This window comes from Chiroxiphia lanceolata, chromosome 3, assembly GCF_009829145.1.
Source record: "Chiroxiphia lanceolata isolate bChiLan1 chromosome 3, bChiLan1.pri, whole genome shotgun sequence".
Classification (NCBI taxonomy): Eukaryota; Metazoa; Chordata; class Aves; order Passeriformes; family Pipridae; genus Chiroxiphia; species Chiroxiphia lanceolata.
Window position 1 is genome coordinate 29916409 of NC_045639.1, and position 18110 is coordinate 29934518.

The 18110-nt window shown below is 40.8% G+C and overlaps 1 protein-coding gene across 6 annotated transcripts in view; it reads left to right on the top strand.

Moving 5' to 3' along the window:
• MOCS1 (molybdenum cofactor synthesis 1) overlaps positions 1-17512 on the top strand; it is a 30825-nt gene extending 13313 nt beyond the window's left edge. For 2 of the 6 annotated variants that reach the window (XM_032682572.1, XM_032682569.1), the window contains 8 exons: positions 62-226; positions 5175-5236; positions 6469-6580; positions 6899-7011; positions 7622-7732; positions 8540-8660; positions 9860-9907; positions 13768-17512. In XM_032682572.1, coding sequence (XP_032538463.1) covers positions 62-226; positions 5175-5236; positions 6469-6580; positions 6899-7011; positions 7622-7732; positions 8540-8660; positions 9860-9907; positions 13768-14636 — 1601 coding nt within the window. In that variant the 3' untranslated portion in view covers positions 14637-17512. Of the gene's footprint in view, positions 1-61; positions 227-1887; positions 1992-5174; positions 5237-6468; positions 6581-6898; positions 7012-7621; positions 7733-8539; positions 8661-9859; positions 9923-13767 lie in introns of all 6 variants that reach the window. The other 4 variants (XM_032682571.1, XM_032682573.1, XM_032682567.1 and 1 more) reach the window with 4 other exon arrangements.
• The last annotated feature ends 598 nt before the right edge of the window (positions 17513-18110 follow it).

The following is an 18110-nucleotide window of genomic DNA, read 5'->3' on the forward strand; positions in this document are numbered from 1 at the left end:
TGGTGTAACTTACAGTTGAATTACTTCTTTTAAAGTACTCATTTTACTTTTTATTTCCTAGGTCAACTGTACAAGCTAGAAGGGCTGAAAACCATTGCTGTCACAACCAATGGGATCAACTTAACCAGACTTCTGCCCCGACTGAAGGAGGCAGGACTGAATGCCATTAACATTAGCCTGGATACTTTGGTCCCAGCTAAATTTGAGTTCATTGTCCGAAGGAAAGGTACAAACTTATCCTCTAAGGCAACTGTGTTAATACCTACAAGAATGTTCTGAGTTGTCTGGTGTATCTTTCACACTCAGTTACATCAGGAGGGGAGCGAATTGCTATCCTTCTGGGGCTAGGAAAAGTAGTCTATAGTAGCTTACTCAATAGTGACTCTTTTCCTTCTTTCTACAATGCTTAGGCAGGTAGAGCCCCTTCAGTTGGAGCTGGTGAAGTAGATGTTCAACTCACCAGAGTCAGTGGGACTATGACTACAACTGCCAGTAGTAGCTGGCACTGTGACTGGTTAGTCACAAATCTCAAGAGGACTCTCCAGATCTTGTGTTGGTCTTGTGTGCTGCCTTCCTTTCATACTGTTCACAAAACCAGATATTCCTCCTATAGCAGCTGGGGACTAAGATGCCACAAGAACTGAACTTCTTGTCACGAACAGCGGCCTGTTCTGGAAGTTATAGTTGGGTGTGCTAGTAGTGGTCTCACTTGTGGTTAGTTATGTTCCCTATCTGCACTATTTTTTAATAGGGATAAACATAAACCATGCCTGAGGTAATCTGAGGAGGGCTGCTAGCTTTGTAACTTCTCTCCAACTGAGCAAGGAATTCCACACAAAGTTTCAAAAATGCTTGGATTTGCCCAGTCTTACAGATTCTTGCTTAAATGAATCCTAAAGCTCATCATGGAGTTCAGCTTCATGGTTGGGCTTTCTTCCAAACTAAAACTGGTAGGATCTTCTGTCATTCTCTTTCAGTCCCGTAATGTAACTTTGGCAGTCTGTGAACTAATTCAGACAAAACCTCTAAGTAGCCACCAGATGGTGCAACAGCCTAAGATAGATGTAGGGCTGTAGAAAACCTGTGAGAAGTAATGTCAGCGTTTGAATCACGGCTATCAAATCGAAGTTCTGTTGGCAGGTGCAGAAAGGCTCTCTCTAGGAGCACTACTTCAGGTTTCTATATCATGATGCAGAAATCTGTTCCTGTCATAAATCTGACTGGAGCATTACCATTCCAGCATAAGCTGTTGCATTAATCTGGTTGTTTCAAGGCAGAATTGGCTCCCAGAGTGGTATCTGGGAGTATCTAATCACAAGCAGGTGTTGACTATGCTCTTTCCTTCTGCTCTCTGCATTTGAATATTACCTAGTTTGTGACATTCATTAGAAACAAGCCCTTCTTTTGCTACTGAAGGGGCAAACCTGAGCCTCCAGTTCCTGAATTATAAGGCCACAGCTCTTCATATCTGATTGGAAGCTGTTAGGAATGTGCTGGTTATAAAGTAAACTGAAAGTTATTAGGGGATGTGGGTAATTTTTATTTGTATAAATATTCTCTTCCCCTCTTTCTCCTTTAAATAAAAAAGGATCTTTAACAACAAAGAGAGAAATTATTCAACTGAACAGCCTAGAGAATGAACAGGGAAGTTTCTATTACTCAATACTTTTAAAGAGGAGAATAAAGTCTCCAAATCATACTTTTTTTTGGAAGTGGAGATTAGGTAAAAATAGTAACACTGAGTAATGGGGTTTTTTTCTTTTCTTTTGTTAGGGTTAAGGGCTGAAATGATGTAAAAATACTTTTTTATTGTTTGGTTTGTTGTGGGTTTTTTTGGTTTTGGTTTTTTTTTTTTAATTATTATTACTGAGGGTTTTTATTTAATAGGGAATTTCCAAGTATGGAATGAGCAGAGAATAAAGTGCCTGTCCTTCTGTGCTACCCTGTCTCCTGTGGCAGTTCCAGAGCCAACAAGATATAGCTCTGTTAAGGTGAGAGGGATTCCTGGTCTTGAACTCCTACAGGCTGGTAACTTCTCTGGAAAGTAAAGATGTCATCTGATTATGGAGCTTATCAGGAGCTCAAGAAAATTGGAATCAATTTTTCTGCTCCACTGGAAAGTCATTCTAGGCTTTTAAGAAAACATTGAAAATATGTATCTTTGGTGCAAGCGCCCTGCATTACATCTGCTCTTACTTCCAGATAGTTGGGATAGAGGAAATGACTGAGATCACCAGAGATTTCACTGATGTCTGAAAGCCTGTTAGAGGACCATGGACCATAATGTTTCTATTTCTTCCCATCTACCACATTCTAAGGAATAAACAAATGAAAAGTGCTTGCTTCCAGGTAGCCAGTCTAATATGTTTCATAGACTGTGCTTCTTTTTTTGTTCAGTACAAGGAAAATGAGATCATATTGTACTGTACTTGTATCCTTAAACGTTGGCCTGAAGTCTTTCTTGTTTTAAGGATTAAATGGTGGGAGGTGTTGTTCCACATAGGATTGTTCTGGATGGGTCTAAGGTTCTCTGTCCTTCAAATTTGGCTAAAGTTTTGATTTCAGAAGAAATCTAATGTGACGAAAATATTGAAATGTTTCATTGGGCAGAAGAGGAGAAAGGTTGTCATTTTGAAATATCGAACAAAAACTTAGCAAACTTCTGCAACTTGACAATGTTTCCCAGCACAATGACATCTAGTATTCATTTCTGCTCTAATATTTTGAAATGTTTTGATTTTATTCTTTTTGTTGTTCTATTGCCACACAAAGACTTTGATTCAGAAGGGATGTTTCAATAAGCATGGCAATACAAGCGAACTAACAGCTTTTCATAGAGAAAAAACAGAAAGCATTAACATGAAAATATGAAATGCAATAACAGATTTATAATTTTTTACTGTAACAAGTTTTTGTTTTAAATAATCACCCTACCCCAGAAATATTTTAGTGGAAATAAGTTCATAGTTGTTGTTATTCAGAACAGCTGAATTTTTTGTTTACTTGTAGAGATTTTTGAGAGTTTTTCTAAACCACACTCATGTGCTAGCATGGCAGAAGGTAAGAGGCAGACCTGGGAAGGTCACTGAGTTAGATGCATTGCAAGATGTAATCCTGTTCAATACCTCTGCAGTGAGCTGAGCCCAGGCATGAGAGGTTTCAAACACGTGGAGTTTTTGATCTGTTGCTTGCCAGTGGTTGCTTCTGGCCTTTTTAGTTATGTTCAGTTTCACCTTTCTGCAATCCTGAGGTTACATGTAAGATTTTCTGAGCAGTTGCAGAGACTTTTGATCCCATTCGTGGCTCTGGATCGTGCTTACAGCAGTGTATCATTATGTCTGTTGCCACATTCTGCCTGCAAACTTGCTTAATTGGAATGAGATCTACCACAAGTGCTGCAAACTTCCTGGGCACATGCACAAGAAGGTGATGATTGAGAAAGGTGACAAGTTGTAACTTCAAACAGTTGCTTGCAGGAGTTACTTCACTGTCTTCTCTGTGCTCTTCACCTCTCGTTTTGCATTAGGACTGGCTTATAAAACAATTATATCTTCTGCTTTCCTGTGCCCACGCTTTATAATGTCTTTACCAGCCAGAGAGCATTTAAGTGAAATATTTGTCTCTCTCCTTTTTTTTTTACCCCTGACTTTAAACTCATCCAATATTAAGTATGCACAGAATACTGTTGAGTTATTGCTTATTTCTGCTAAATACCTACAGACTAAGGAAGGTATGATCTCTTCACTAGAGAATCTGAGTCTCCAGTAGATAATAGATAGGGAAGGGTGGGTGATGGACCTATGCAGAAAAACATATGACTAGGAACAGCACAGGGGTGGTCAGCACAAACTTCTGGAACATTTTGCCCTTTTACTACCATGTGTGAAGTATTTTGCTGTTGAAGACTGCAGCTTTGGAAGAAGGAGCTTAGTCTTGTGCAGTGCCAGAATGGGAACAGAACTTAGTCTAGAACCTGGCAGGGTAGAAGAGACATTCACAAACACAGTGCTGACAGCTGAGCAGACCCACTGTGCACCCAGAGCTCGGTAGTTTGCTGCCCATTCTTGCTACTATTCACCTTTGTTCTCCACCACTTGGTGAGTGTGTCAGGGAAGGAATAATATGTCAAGTCTAAAATGATATCTTTGTGAAAGGTCTTTACACAGAGTTGACAGAAGGGGTGGTTTGAATGAGATAATTAAGAGGCTCTCCTAAAGGACTTCGGAATTTCAAAACTGCATTGTTGCTTTATTTTTCTTCCAACTTAAGAAGGTAAATGGAGGGGCAAAGATACTTGCCCTGAGTCAAATATATTTTTTGTGTCTGAGAGAAGCTGAAAGGTGTAGGCCACCAAACGGTAGGATGAAGCTGGGCACTTCATTCCTTGATGTCACTGTAGTTTTTGACCTCATTCATTTGTTTTTGAGGATCAGAGGCCAACTGAATTTCTAAATGCTTTAATCTCTGCCATGTTTTGCTCACTAATTTCCCAAGTTTAGTCATAAAATGATGATCCTGTAAAGTGCTGCCTGTGATCTTCAGACTAATGGATAATCAGTAGCTTCGGGAAGCCAATTACATCTGTAGCCAGGGTTGAACAGGGAATCAGGGAGCTTTTGTTTGTTCCTAAACCCACTCCACTCCACATGCACTTTATAAAAATCCTTTTAAAATTCACTTAGCAATATTGCTGTCTGATTCAGAACAGTGATATTCTCTCATTGCAGCAAAGACATGAGCCATTACTAGAAAATAAACATTAATTTATTATTCTTTCTTCATTGCATCTGGAGGTAGTTCATAAAGTCTTTCCACTTCCTTTAAGAAGAACGTAACAGAAGGAAAGTTGAGGGGAAATGCTGGGGAAGTGGAGAATGTATTATGCTAATAATACATGGATATCCAAAGATGCAAAAAACCGTACAAATATTGTTGATTACTCAGATACCAGTTAAATACTGATCTTGGTGACGTGAGCACAGTAACAGTGGTAGTCTTTGGGAGTTGTGAGGGTGGAGTGTATATATAATTGAAGTCTATTTATTTGCAGCTCTTCCTACTTGCAGCCCTGTCTACTGAATCAGATTGGTTTTATGTGTCATCTTTGTCTTCTACTCCTTTTGCATTCTGATTTTAAACAAGGAAAATTATTTTTCATTCTTTTTGTATTTTAGGCTTTCACAAGGTAATGGAAGGAATCCACAAAGCCACTGAACTTGGCTTTCGTCCTGTTAAGGTAAAGCCAGAGTTTATTTTCTCTGAAACTGTTATGTTTTACCATACATACAGTTCACCTGATGAGGAATTTATTATATTCCACCCCATGAATAATTTCTTGTAAAACTGAAGAAAAAATTTAGTAGACTGAAGATCACACTAAGAAGTAACAAGGGAAACTCATTTCCTTGTGCAGCTGAGGGTACAGGTTCATACTGCCTCAGCCTATTGATTGCCTTGCAGCAGGCTACAGGATGGTTCTGCTCTGTATCTGCCTCCTCCTACCCTCTCTATTGAATTGATACTGACCCAGCTGTGAACCGGGCCGGAGGAGTTAACAGTAAGGAATTACCCTGCAAAAAGAGATTTTCTCCTGGTTTATCTCCTTTAGCTTCTTACAGCAGACTATTATGAGTGCCCATGTGAGAGCGAGGGAAAGAAATTGAGTCCTCCAGGTAGACCAATTTCACTGTAACATGAAATCCCACCCTAAGTCAGCTGTTTGCAGTTCTGCAGCTGGGGGTCCCTTCAGTTTCCCAACTGCTTTGGAAATTCTATTATGTGTAAGTGGTTTAGGCTATAGAGCTGTGAAAAACATTTAAAATTAAACTTGGTTTTAGGCTTTTCTGAAAGCACTTAAGTACTGTGAAGCAGGGTGTTTGGACATACAAGGCTGCCTTGCTAACAGAAATGTTAGGAACTCCACAGCTGTCTGTTGTTCTTCAGATAAAACAGAGGACCTGAGCCTCCAATGTAAATATTGTTTATGAGGAATGTGTGAAAAACTCAGTGTTAACCTCATTTTTGAAGGAAGAGCTAGTCATCCTGCAGCCTATGGCTATAGTGTTTGCCGTGAATGCTTCCCAGTTCAGGGAATTTGCCTATGATCTGCCATAGAGAGTGTTATAGAAGGTAACTTGCCGTTTCTTTTATGGAAGCCATACAGTGTAGGACTGGGGAGTGGCGTTGTCCTTTTAAACAGTAAAAGCTGCCATACCTTAGGTAGGTAAGATAATGCTTGTGTTACCTAGCTTTTTTATTAGTTTTCCATTTAGCAAGGCAACTTTAACCATTTTAATTAGGTTGGAGCAAAAACTTAGACTAGTTAGGCAGAAATTATCATCCATGCCATTACAATCCTGCCAGTTTCTCTCATCATTCTATCTGTGTTGCCTTCTGCAAGGACTGTGAAACCTTGTGTAAGTGGGAAGTACTCTGCTCACTGATTTCAGGTGTCTGCTTTACCTGCAGGTAAATTGTGTGGTGATGCGAGGCTTGAATGAGGATGAACTGCTGGACTTTGTGGATTTCACAAAGGACCTGCCCCTTGATGTGCGGTTCATAGAATACATGCCCTTTGATGGTAAGTACTCCTGCTTTGAGATTCTTCATGGTGTGGAGTGTGCCTTAGGCAGAGGTGAATCTGATTGGTGGTTATTTGCCCCATGGACTTGTCTCTGGAAGTTTTGTGAAGCTCTTTTGGGGAATTAGGAATTGCCGGAAGTTTTATTTTTTACAGCTTATCTTCTTCCCTGAGCTGGAGAACAATTAGTAGCAGAATTAGTTGGGGCTGGGACTCCTACAGGGAAAAATGAGATTTGTGGAGAATGTGAAGGTGGTTCTCTGCTAATTAAAAAAATAAAAGCCACAGTCTAAAGTACACTGATTTTGTTAATTCTAGGCAATAAATGGAACTTCAAGAAGATGGTGAGCTACAAAGAAATGCTTGATACAATTAAACAGCGATGGCCTGAATTGGAGAGATTACCCTGTGAAACTTCCAGCACAGCCAAGGTGGCGTTGGAAAAGAACATGTGAAACATGCCCCCGTTCTTTCCCTGCCCAAGATCCCCAAATTCTCCCAAGTTCAGCATTGATCTGGAGTTTTAGTCAGACTGCCTACACGTGGTTTGACATTCAAGAAATGCTAGTCATAGTTTTTACCTTTACAAATACAATGTGTTTCCTAGATGCCTTGGTCAGATATAAAGAATTGGCAGGCCTATATCCTATATTTACACCTTTTGAAACTTTTGTCTGTCTATGACTGCACATTAACATGGCTGATGAAACAGCTGTTCAGTGAAATAACTAATGCTTTAGAGTGTATTGTGATGATGGATGATTTCTAGCTCATGGCTGCTGCCTGAGTGTTATGCTGCCTACTGGCATCACCTGTTAGCTGATAACTACAAGTGCAAACATTTAACAAGTTTGGAAATTTCCAGGAACATGACAGAATAGACTGGAACCCCTGATTAAATTGATTTTTTGTTTCTTTCATATGACTTTAGAACTAAAGAAAATCTGTGTTAAAAATGTCTTCCAGTCTTTGGACAAGTGGAGCTTTAAAAATTAAGAGTCTATGTTTGATTCTTCTTTTTTCTCCTCTCGATTTCTTTAGAGTTATAAGGTGCCACATTTCCAGGGACAAATCAGCTTTATCACCTCCATGTCAGAGCATTTCTGTGGATCCTGCAATCGGCTGAGGATAACAGCAGATGGGAACCTAAAAGTTGGTAGTGAAACAGGACTCTCTTTGCTTTCATGCAGTGAAAATAGTGTTGAAATGCATCCCATAAAAGTAGCTGGGATGTAAAGACACATAATTATTACCAGCTAATTCCTGTTTATTTATCCTGTATATATTCTTGTTCCATCTTGTCAAGCTGTTAGGGAGATGTTACATCACTTTTTTTTGGTTTCTCTGTTTTGCTACCATAGTTAACTTCAGTTGTAAAACATGGTTGCAAGACCAGTAAATATAAACATTTATTCTAATCTTTGATTCAAAATCGTCTTAAACATGTGACAAGCAGATGATTTCCCATTAAAAAAGGATCCAAGCAGCTGTGAGGGCTTGGCTTTTGCGTTCCACAAGGATCGTGTCTTGTTTCCCAAACATCTTGCAACTCTTCTTCTTCAAGAGCAGCCTGTACATTTGCTCAACGATTCTAGAAAGGGGGGGATAACCATTTCCTGCCACGTTGAAACTGGCAGTTTCTGGCGGAAAATTAAAGTTTTCAATTAAAAATTGGCACTTATATATTGTCACCTGATATTGACAACAGCTGTGCTGCTGCTGAATGTCAGATGACCGAGGCAGCCTGAAGGCCCAATGAGCTTAGGTTGCATAAACATCCCAGGCGGTCTGTGTGTGCACATGAGGAGAGATAAAGAAAACAATCTCCATAAATGTTCCCTTCAATAGGGTACGCCTCTTCAAAGCTCTTGACTCTGAGGTTAGTACAAAATACTTGTAAAAGTAATTTATTTTATTCTTTCTCATTTCTTGGCTTCTGTTTCCTTGGGTTGGCTGCAGGTGTGCCTTTTTGGGAATTCAGAAGTGTCCTTGAGGGATCACCTACGGTCTGGTGCCTCAGAGGAAGAGTTGGTTCATATCATTGGAGCAGCAGTGGGCAGAAAAAAGAAACAGCATGCTGGTATGTTTGTTGTAACTGAGAAATAACAACAGTGGCTAGGGAAAAAAATGTCCTGGTACTCATAACCTTCCATGTGAGTTAGAATCCAGACTGTCTGAGAGATTTTTACTTTTGTCCTCAAAATGATGCTCATGACGACAACAGCAAAGTGTAAAGCTAAGCAGTTGTACTGGATCACTTTATTTCTTAAAATTAGTTTGCAGTAAAAGAAGTGCTAAAGCTAAATTGAGCTGTCGATCCAAGTATGCAGAAGTTTGTAGGCACTCATGTAGTACTCTGCAAAAGGTACACAAGGTCCGTGATGATGCAGTCACATTCTCAGGCCGTATTAGTCTTCTCTGAATTTATATTAACATAAACAGTCACATCTTGAACCTAACTGTATTTTTGTAATCTGGCTGCAGCTGGGAATGCTGACCTCTTGTACATGAACTGGCTTTATCATCATGGATTAGTCCCCTTTACACTAAAAACATACTTTGGCCCTTTTGTTTTCTTGCACATTCTGACAGATTAATAACAGTTGTTTTTCCCCATCTTTCATAATGTGTAAAACAAATTTAAAGGTAGCCTTTAAATCTGAACGTCAATTAACTTGAAAAGTACATTGGTCTGATAAAATAGTGCCTTGTAAACACAAGGGAAGGGGTGGAGGGCTTGATTCCTTTAGTTTTAGACCATTTATTTATGAAAGCAGGGGTTGGGTGGGGAAGAGTGTACTAAGGGCATTTTACCATCAGCGGCATTTACCTGACACTGTCTTCTTCCAGTTTTTGTTAATCTTAGTATTGTCCCTGGGCCCTTCTGTGACTGAACTTCTTTGAACTGGAACACTTACTAGCAACTTCTCTACTGAACTAGTACAGTCAAATACTATTGTTGAAAAACAAGATAGTCTCAAAGTTCTTTGAATTCTATAGTAGGTAGACTGTAGTTCGCATTATGGAAAACTTTCTGGGAAAGGGTTCTGTGGTGTGATAGACCCATAGCAGCTGGATGCCTGGAGACTCTGGCAACTATGGTTTTAAATAATACCAGACTAGATTCCCCTCTTCCAGTTCCTTTAGTCTTTATTGAGCTTTGTTTTTCCTAGCATGCAGGTTGCACTGTGAAGAGTAGAAAACTAAATATGTAAACCAGATGCATGACTTAACAACTAAAAAGCCAGGATTTTTATGTGTTCCTTATTTTATTTCTAGGCATGTTTAACATTTCCCAGATGAAAAACCGGCCAATGATCCTGATTGGTGGGTGACAAATCAGTACGTAAAAAACATACAATGATTTTGTTCGGTTTCTGTCTTTGGGGAAGCAGAATAGATTAGGCTTCTAAGTCTATCTTGTGTTTGATTCTGGCTTAGGTTTAGGCAAAGAAATGGGCTTCGTAAAAGGCAGTTGTGGTTAATGTGCTGAAGTGAGAAAGAAGGAAAGGTTTAATGTCCCTACCAAGCCTTATCCAGTCTTCTAATTGACAGCACTAGTTTTGTTTTCTCAGATTATGAAAGTTCATTACATTTTCCAAAGGGATAATTAGCTTTCCTACATTATTTCCTATCAGCTTCCTTTGTACTTCACAAGAATAGTATAGTAACTTATAAGACAGTTTGGGGTGAATTTTGACCATATTGCCACATAGATATAAAGGATGCAGGATGGACTTTTATCACTCAATAAAGAAATTCAACTTTGCTTATAATATATAGAGCCAGCAACCTGACAGAAATGCGAGTGTTCCCACCTCATTACTTCAGAATCTGAACTGTGGGGCTTTGTTCTTTTGAAATTACCTCTTACTACTGCAAAGTCTCAAAATATAACTGTGAAACCTCTGTAGACCAAGAGCTTTTCTGCTCCTCTTGTATCTCTTGAAGATGTTTGCTAACTCTCCCTTCTGCCTGAAGCTCTGTTTATGAGTGATGTAGCACTGCTGAGGTTCTCTCAGTGATTTTTTTATAACTCCTTCAGTGTGATTTTACCTCCTCCATGCCTATGTTTTCCTGTTTGGTAAGATAGCTATCTTCCCAAAGATCTTAAGAAATGGTTACAGGAGTTAGCATTGTGAGATTAATTGCAAGATGTTCTGTTGTTCCTTATCAGTAAGGGGCAAAAAAACCAAAAGCAGCAAGGGTGGAAGAGATGAACATTATGTTTCAAATCCAAACTCTTATCCTCCCACTGATGTTTAGGAGTAGGTTAACTGCTGGGCAGCTTAAAAGACAGGTTTTAATAAAGTACCCTTGGGTACTTTTCTTCACTGGGAATATATTTCACTTGGTGCCCCTCTTAGAAGGGCCGTCATTTTCCATGTTGAGCGGTGCAAGATTGTCTCTGAGTTGGCTTTTACTCTTTTGATTTGGCCACTGCTGCATTGTGTTCCAGGAAAATGGGAAGGAGAACGCTTTGTTTCAAGTGTTTGCTGCATTAGGAGAAAAATTCTGGTTTTCTTAAGATGAAAAATACTATATTATACTTTTGACAGCAGTCTAGGTCCTACATAATTTTTCAAGATGCCTCTAGAAGGATTCCTACACTCTAAAGTTAGCATTCATAGCAATGTTTGGATGTCTACAGATCAGATCCATCCCTTTTCCTTCTGAAAAGTGCTTTAACATTGTCTGACACACACTGAAAGAGGCAGCCTGTCCAGGTCTTTCTCCCTCAGTTGTTCCATATCCCTTTGAGTCTGACTGCTGGCAGTCACCGCATCAACGAAGAGACTGGAGATGAGTGGAGAGTATCCCACTGTGACACATGGGGAATAATTAGGAGATTTCCTAATTGTGTTTTGAATTACTTACAAACTTCAAATAATACTGGCGTGCAAGCAGTCAGTGGGGGAGTGTGTGCATGGAATTAATTTAATGAAATTTAGCGAATGCTGTGGAAATCACTAATTGGTTTTGCTAGGCCCAGTAAGCCAAACCTGGCATCTTCCCTGCACTGCTGTTGTCTGATCCTTTGCTATATGGTTTGTATCCTATTTCCCTTAACCAAAATATTCCTTTTGGCAGGTTGTTCTCCTCATGGGTTTACTTCAGTTATGGGAATTTCCTCATTAATTTAAGTACCTCCTGCCTTCTTTTCTACCCCTGGGATTGTGCTAGTTGGAAGCTAACACAATTAAACTTCAGGTGCAGTAATAGAATATAAGGAGATGGGATTTGTCAGATGGTTTTGGTATAATGTTATATAGAAAACCATTATCTATGTTTTTATAGGTATGTGAGCAGTTTGGGTGAAAATAGACATGACTAGGTACAACTTCGAGAAGTGTAGGTTGTTAGAAAAAGTGAAGATGCTTTGCATGTATTACTGCCTGTTGCCATCTGTTTACTTATCACTCTACTTGAGCAAACAGTGCTTCTCTTCCCTGCTCCAACCCACGTGTGCTTATCCTGTGGAAGGAAGTCCTTGTCTGCCTTTGCAGTTCAGCTTCTTCTGACGACAAGATGCCTTGCTGGTGGTTTAGCTTCAGCTTTAAAGTTAATCAGGGAATTCAGAAGTACTTTTCATTCAGAATTTTTAAGGGAACATTAAGGTTAGGTCCCACTATGAAGAGAAAGGGAAAGAAAGGAGCAATAAGCAAAATTTTCTGTGCTTTTCTAAAGCAGAGCAATGTTATACTCAGTCCATTAATGTCTATTTAATCCCATTACTCTGAAGGTAAATACATTACCTCAAAACTCACAGAAATCTTAATTTTAGTGGATAAGCCATCAGCTGTAGAACAAAAAGGGCCTTTGTCTGAACTAAAATTATTGCAGTGATTAAAAAAAAAATTAAATGAATGGCTGATTTAACCTTCAGGAATGGGTACTTTGAATGTTTGGAGGGTACTCTGGATGAAAAAGGTCCTAAGTACATTAGTCTTGTTTTGGCAGAGGCTAAAAGGAGATTGGTTGGTTTGTTCTTAAAAAAGGAGGGGGACAGGGGGCACAACCAAAACCTTATCCATGCTATGTCTGGCATGTGGACAGTCCAAGGCAATACCTGTAGGTCTGGGCAGCAGAGGTAGCTCAGCAATGTGCAGAGGGGTCGGGAAGCTATTTTGATGCACCTGTGGATAGGCAGAAAAGGGAGTCCCCAAATACCAGAGCTACCAAAGGAGGTTATTGAACAAAATTCCTAATTCCATGTTTCTCAGAACAGAGAGAGCAAGAGCTTCAGAAAAAGAGAAACATGCTTATCAATGAGGCTGTTAAACTGGAGCTTAGCCACTTACCTCCATACTGCTTGCTTTACTTACAGAACATTTTATTCACTTTTATGTGAAAAAGACTCCTTCTGTCTTCACACTTGGCATTTAGCCCAATGCAAATGCCAAAACCAAGGGATTAAATGGTGAAAAGGGACAGGAGGGCCTACTACCTCTCTGCCAGCTAGGAGCTCTGCCAGCTCGACTTGGAACATACTTCTGAGTAGATTTAAAATCTGTCAATGAGGGGACTATGGTTTTCCCAGTGCTTAAACTTCAGCTGTCATTAATGTGTTAAGAACTGGCAGTAATGAGAGGTTCCCATCACCCTCTGAGCTTGTAGACACTGCAGATGCAGATGCAGTGCTTCTGGTCCCTGCTGTCCTCAAGTGCTGGCATGACCCTTCCCTGCAGAAGGAGATGAAAGGCGGAAGTGCAGCCGCCTGTGCTGGGAGGGAGGTGTTTGGAAAGGCAGAGTTCAGAAGCTGAATGTAAGAATTTCCTATTAATGCTGCCAGGCTTTCGAAAGAAGTCTGGTGCTATGATGATCTCAAACAATGCTGTGACTCACTTTTCTTCAGAAGTGATGTTCCTATAACGTTTCTGGGCTGTTGTTTCTCAAAAGGTGTTAATACTTTTTGAAAGTAAATTGTTTCTTCTTGTCAGGGACCTTGAAATGAGTGTTTTGAGTCCTGAGGACTGTAGTAGCAAACCAGGAAACGCAGGAACTAACTGATGAGAGAGAAGAGAAAGAGCTTGAGGAAAAAAGTAGATGTTTGCAGGCTTATTGAGGTTTCTGCATCACAGGAAGTCCCAAGCAGTGCTCTGACAGGGTTCTCACCTGCTACAAACAGCTTAGCTTTCCAGTTAGTAAGATGTATTCTCATGTTACTTTTTGGTGTTTTTCCCCAGAGCCTGCATTGATGTCATTCCCACTATGCCAAGATGCCCTACAGAATCCCTCAAATTCAAAACAATGGGGCCACACATTTAGCCATTGGCTGACTTTGAGAGCAAGTTTACCCAAACAAAAGAGGAAAGCATTAATGAAAAATAAGCTTACAGGACAACTTTTCCTGCCAAGATCTCACCCAGAGCAACAGTGGCACATAACAGGAATTCTACAAACCCAGCTCAGAGGCTACTGTGTCTTCCAGAAGGACCCAAGTTCCACATTTGATACAAAGTGCCTTGACACTTCTCCCGTTGGACAAGTTTCTGTGGACTGTCAGTCCAAAGAGGCAAGTTCAGGATCGGAATTCTATACCATGGATTTGGGATCTTGCACCAAGGTACCTCGTGCCTCTGACAACTTGACTCACACTGATGAGGAAGGACGGGCCACAATGGTTGATGTTGGAGGGAAGCCAGATTCAAGAAGAAGTGCTGTTGCTGGTGCTGTGGTCCTGCTGGGTGAGAAGGCATTTGGGATGGTGAGGCAAAACCAGGTGAAGAAAGGGGATGTGCTGGCAGTAGCCCAGATTGCAGGAATTCAGGGAGCCAAGCTGACCAGCCAGTTGATCCCGTTGTGTCACAACATCCCGCTCTACCATGTTGAGGTGTCTCTGAGCCTGGATGAGGCTAGATATGCAGTGGTGATTCGCAGCTCCTGTCAGACCTGGGGGAGGACAGGTGTGGAGATGGAAGCTCTGACAGCTGCCAGCCTGGCTGCCCTGACAGTGTATGACATGTGCAAAGCAGTTACTCATGACATTGTCATCGAAGATGTGAAGTTGCTTAGTAAGACAGGTGGGCAGAGGGGAGACTTCTCAAGGGTCTAGGTAATATCCAGATACCTCCAGCCCTCCAAATGACCACTGCTCATGTTCAGCCTCTTACAGAACTACTTTTTCTCATCTGGTGGGCTTGGAGACATCAGCAGGTGTACAGTACAGCAACCCCATGACTCCAGCATTGCCTTACTCTGTCGGCTTACTGCTGGGTGACCAGTGAAGCCACTTATCCCTGTTAAAAACCATATGTGTTTTCTAGAGGACAAACTACTCTGCTCTGCCAATACCTCCATTTCAGTGTCATCACAATAAGCTTGAGGAAAGATTCATGGTTATACCACAGAGGTTTTTGGTTTGGGTTTTGGTGGGTTTTTTTTCCTTTGTGCTGTGAAATACTGACACATGCTGTAATCACACCATGCAACTGTGAGCTCTGGAAATGAAGCAAGTGCTGAAAGTGCTGTTATTTGGCAACTACTTTTAAGTCAAGGATTAAGATTTCCGAATTGTGTCTATCTGCCTGTTCTCCTAACCTCCTTGGTTGAATTAAGAAGGTGGCAGTGAGAAGAACATAGCTGAGGAACCTCACCATACAGCAGAGATTATAACCATGGAACAGTCAGGGTCAGGTGGCAGCTCCCATCCCTTTGCATTGCTACTACTTCCCTTCACAGAATCAAAAGATCTCAGAATGGCTAAGACTGGAAGGGGCCACAGTGGGTCATCTGATCCAACCTCCCTGCTCAGGCAGGGTCATCCTACAGCACATTGCACAGGACTGCATCCAGAATGCAGTATCTTCAGCAAGGAAGCCTCTACAGCCTTTCTGGGCAATCTGTTCCAGTGCATGGTCACCTGCATAGTAGTTCTTCATAGCCAGGTGGAACTTCCTGTTCATCAGCTTCTCTCTGTTGCCACTTATTCTACTGTTCAGCATCACCAAGAACAGCCTGGCTTCATCTGCTTGGCACTCCCCCCCTTCCAATACCTATAGACATTGATGAGATCCTCTCTGTCACCTCTTCTGGAGGCTGAACAGGCCCAGCCTTTCCTTTTAAGAGAGATACCTGGATGTGGGAAATATGTGGATATGATTTTCAAAAGAACAAAGAATATGGCAGCTGCCCAGTTCTCTGCCTTGAATTCTCTGTAAAACATGATGCAGAAACAGGAATTCTAGGTTTGAAAGAATTATTTTGCTGATCTGAAAGACATGTTTTACAACGTTAGAAGCGTGTTCTGGCATTTTGCCCTTAGCACTGGAATACATTGATGCCCTGCATTTGCATGCTTAAGGGCTTAATTGTGCTGTGCACAGAAGTAGGTATCAGCTCTCCCTGACTTTAGAAAGAGATGTCACACCAAACCCTAGAAGACTTCAAATTTTTTAATTCTACAGTGCAGTTCCCAGTAACCAGCAACCTGCACAGTCCTGACAGATAAAACAAAGTTAATACTAGTAGCCACTTGAAAGAGTAAGGCTTTTGCCTTGGCCAGAGTGTTTTCCTGCATGTTTCTCTGATTTGCTTTCATGAAGTCTTCTGGCCTTGGAGCACTTGAGTGTCTCAATAAATACAGCAGTGGCCACTGTCATGTAACATTAAATAGTTTTGATAATTAACTGTCCTAGATAAGAAATTACTCAACATTCTTGTTAATACTGATAGATCCTTTTCAGATGTTAATTTAAGTGCTTTAAACAGGGTGTTACTAGTTTACTACTGCTTATGGGTTATGTGAAGTTGCATATGATTCAGGGTGCTTCCTCTCCATATGCGCGGAGTTGAAGAGAGCTCTGATAAGGTCAAAGACTACAAAAAAAAGGGCATCTTAAGCTTTGCAAGTAGCTGCTTCTCATGAAATAAGGTTAAATTACTGTGAGCATTATTGAAGCACATACCACACTGCCAACACCCATCATGCTCACTTAAAGTAAGCACAGGTCTAAGATGAGGAGGCAATAGGTTTTACTACAAATCCTTTACAAATCTCATATACTAGCTACCAAAAAAGGCATTTTTTCCATTGCAGGTGAATGAATTTGATTCTTCATTCACTGTCACTGGTAGATAAGGCACATACACTGACAGACATAGCAGCTATAGCTGAAAGGGAAAGGAGTCTGGAAAATTGATGCCAAAATTCCATGAACACTTGTACACCTACATTCAGTGTTACAGTCCTGACGCCCTTGATATCACTGTGCTTCTCAGGAGTGTACCTAGCACTACTGTACTGAGCACCAACAGTTTCTCCCTGATCCTGCAAATACAAGAGACAGTGTTTATCTGTGGAATCACTGTGCCCATAGCACAAAAGTCTCCTTAGCTCAGCATGGAAACAAATTACCAGGAAAAGGAAGCACGTGTGTAACTTGTTAACTGATTTACACAGGCAGTTACCTGCACTCAGCATACACAAAGCACCCAAACTTTCACCCAGTCTCTAGATAATTTTGAAAGTGAAAAGGAAACTAGATGTACTCAGAAGTAATAAACTGATGCTTTAGGCACATGATTCTCTAGCTGCTGCTAAGTTTGCTGTCATGCTGTAAAGCTCACACAAAGGACTCAGGACCATACAAGGGACTACTGAAGCACACACATGACCACCAAGCACATCTTGCTACTTACGCACATTTCACTACTTTGCTGGTTTGAGAGTGGCTGGAAGTGTAGAGCAAACTGACTTTGGTGCCATTTTATGCTCATGTTACATTATCAAGTCTTTAAACTATGCACATATATAGGTAATGAACCAAGCATGAGTCAACAGAACATTTTGTGAGAAATGAGTTGAGAGCGCTGTATGTTTCAGTGGTCCTGGGTGGGCCATGGTGTAATATGTGTTGATGAACTGACTACTTTTTGGAGGCTTGCTTTTTTTTGTCCAATGTATTTTTAATAAATACTAGTTGTAATGGAGTATGTTTTGCATTACTTTGAATACCCTTTTTATTCAGTCAAAGGAACATCTATGTTTTAACCCACAAGCTTTTATGAACAGTTACCTTGGGACAAGCACCAAGACAGACTTTACAAGTTGCAATAATTAGTCAGCAATTAGCAAGGGACTGCTCACAATAACTTATTACTATAAAAAAATCTGGGGTTTTTTGTTGCTGTTGAGTGAAACTCATCACAATCTGGCTGTTCTTAAACTGTGTAATCTTGTGGGTTTAGCATCATAATTTGTCATCTCTTGTCATTATCCCAGCTTCTGCCACAAGCCTGTTCTGAGTCAGTGGCTGTGTGTAACAGCACTGCTTTTTGTTGCAGAGGAACATAAGGAGCTGGTGCCTTCAGAGTTCTTCCTCTTAGTCTGAATAACTGCACACTGAAACCAAGGTCTGGGGAAGCGCCTGTATAGAAGGCCATTCCTCCTGCTACCAAGAAGGTGTGTTCCTACCTGAGGAAGACCAGTCCATTGAGCTGTTCACAGTAACCACCCACAGGGCTCTGCAAGAAGGCAGAGATGGCAGCTGTACTCCCAAAGGGTCTCTTTTTCCAGGTACAGCCATGG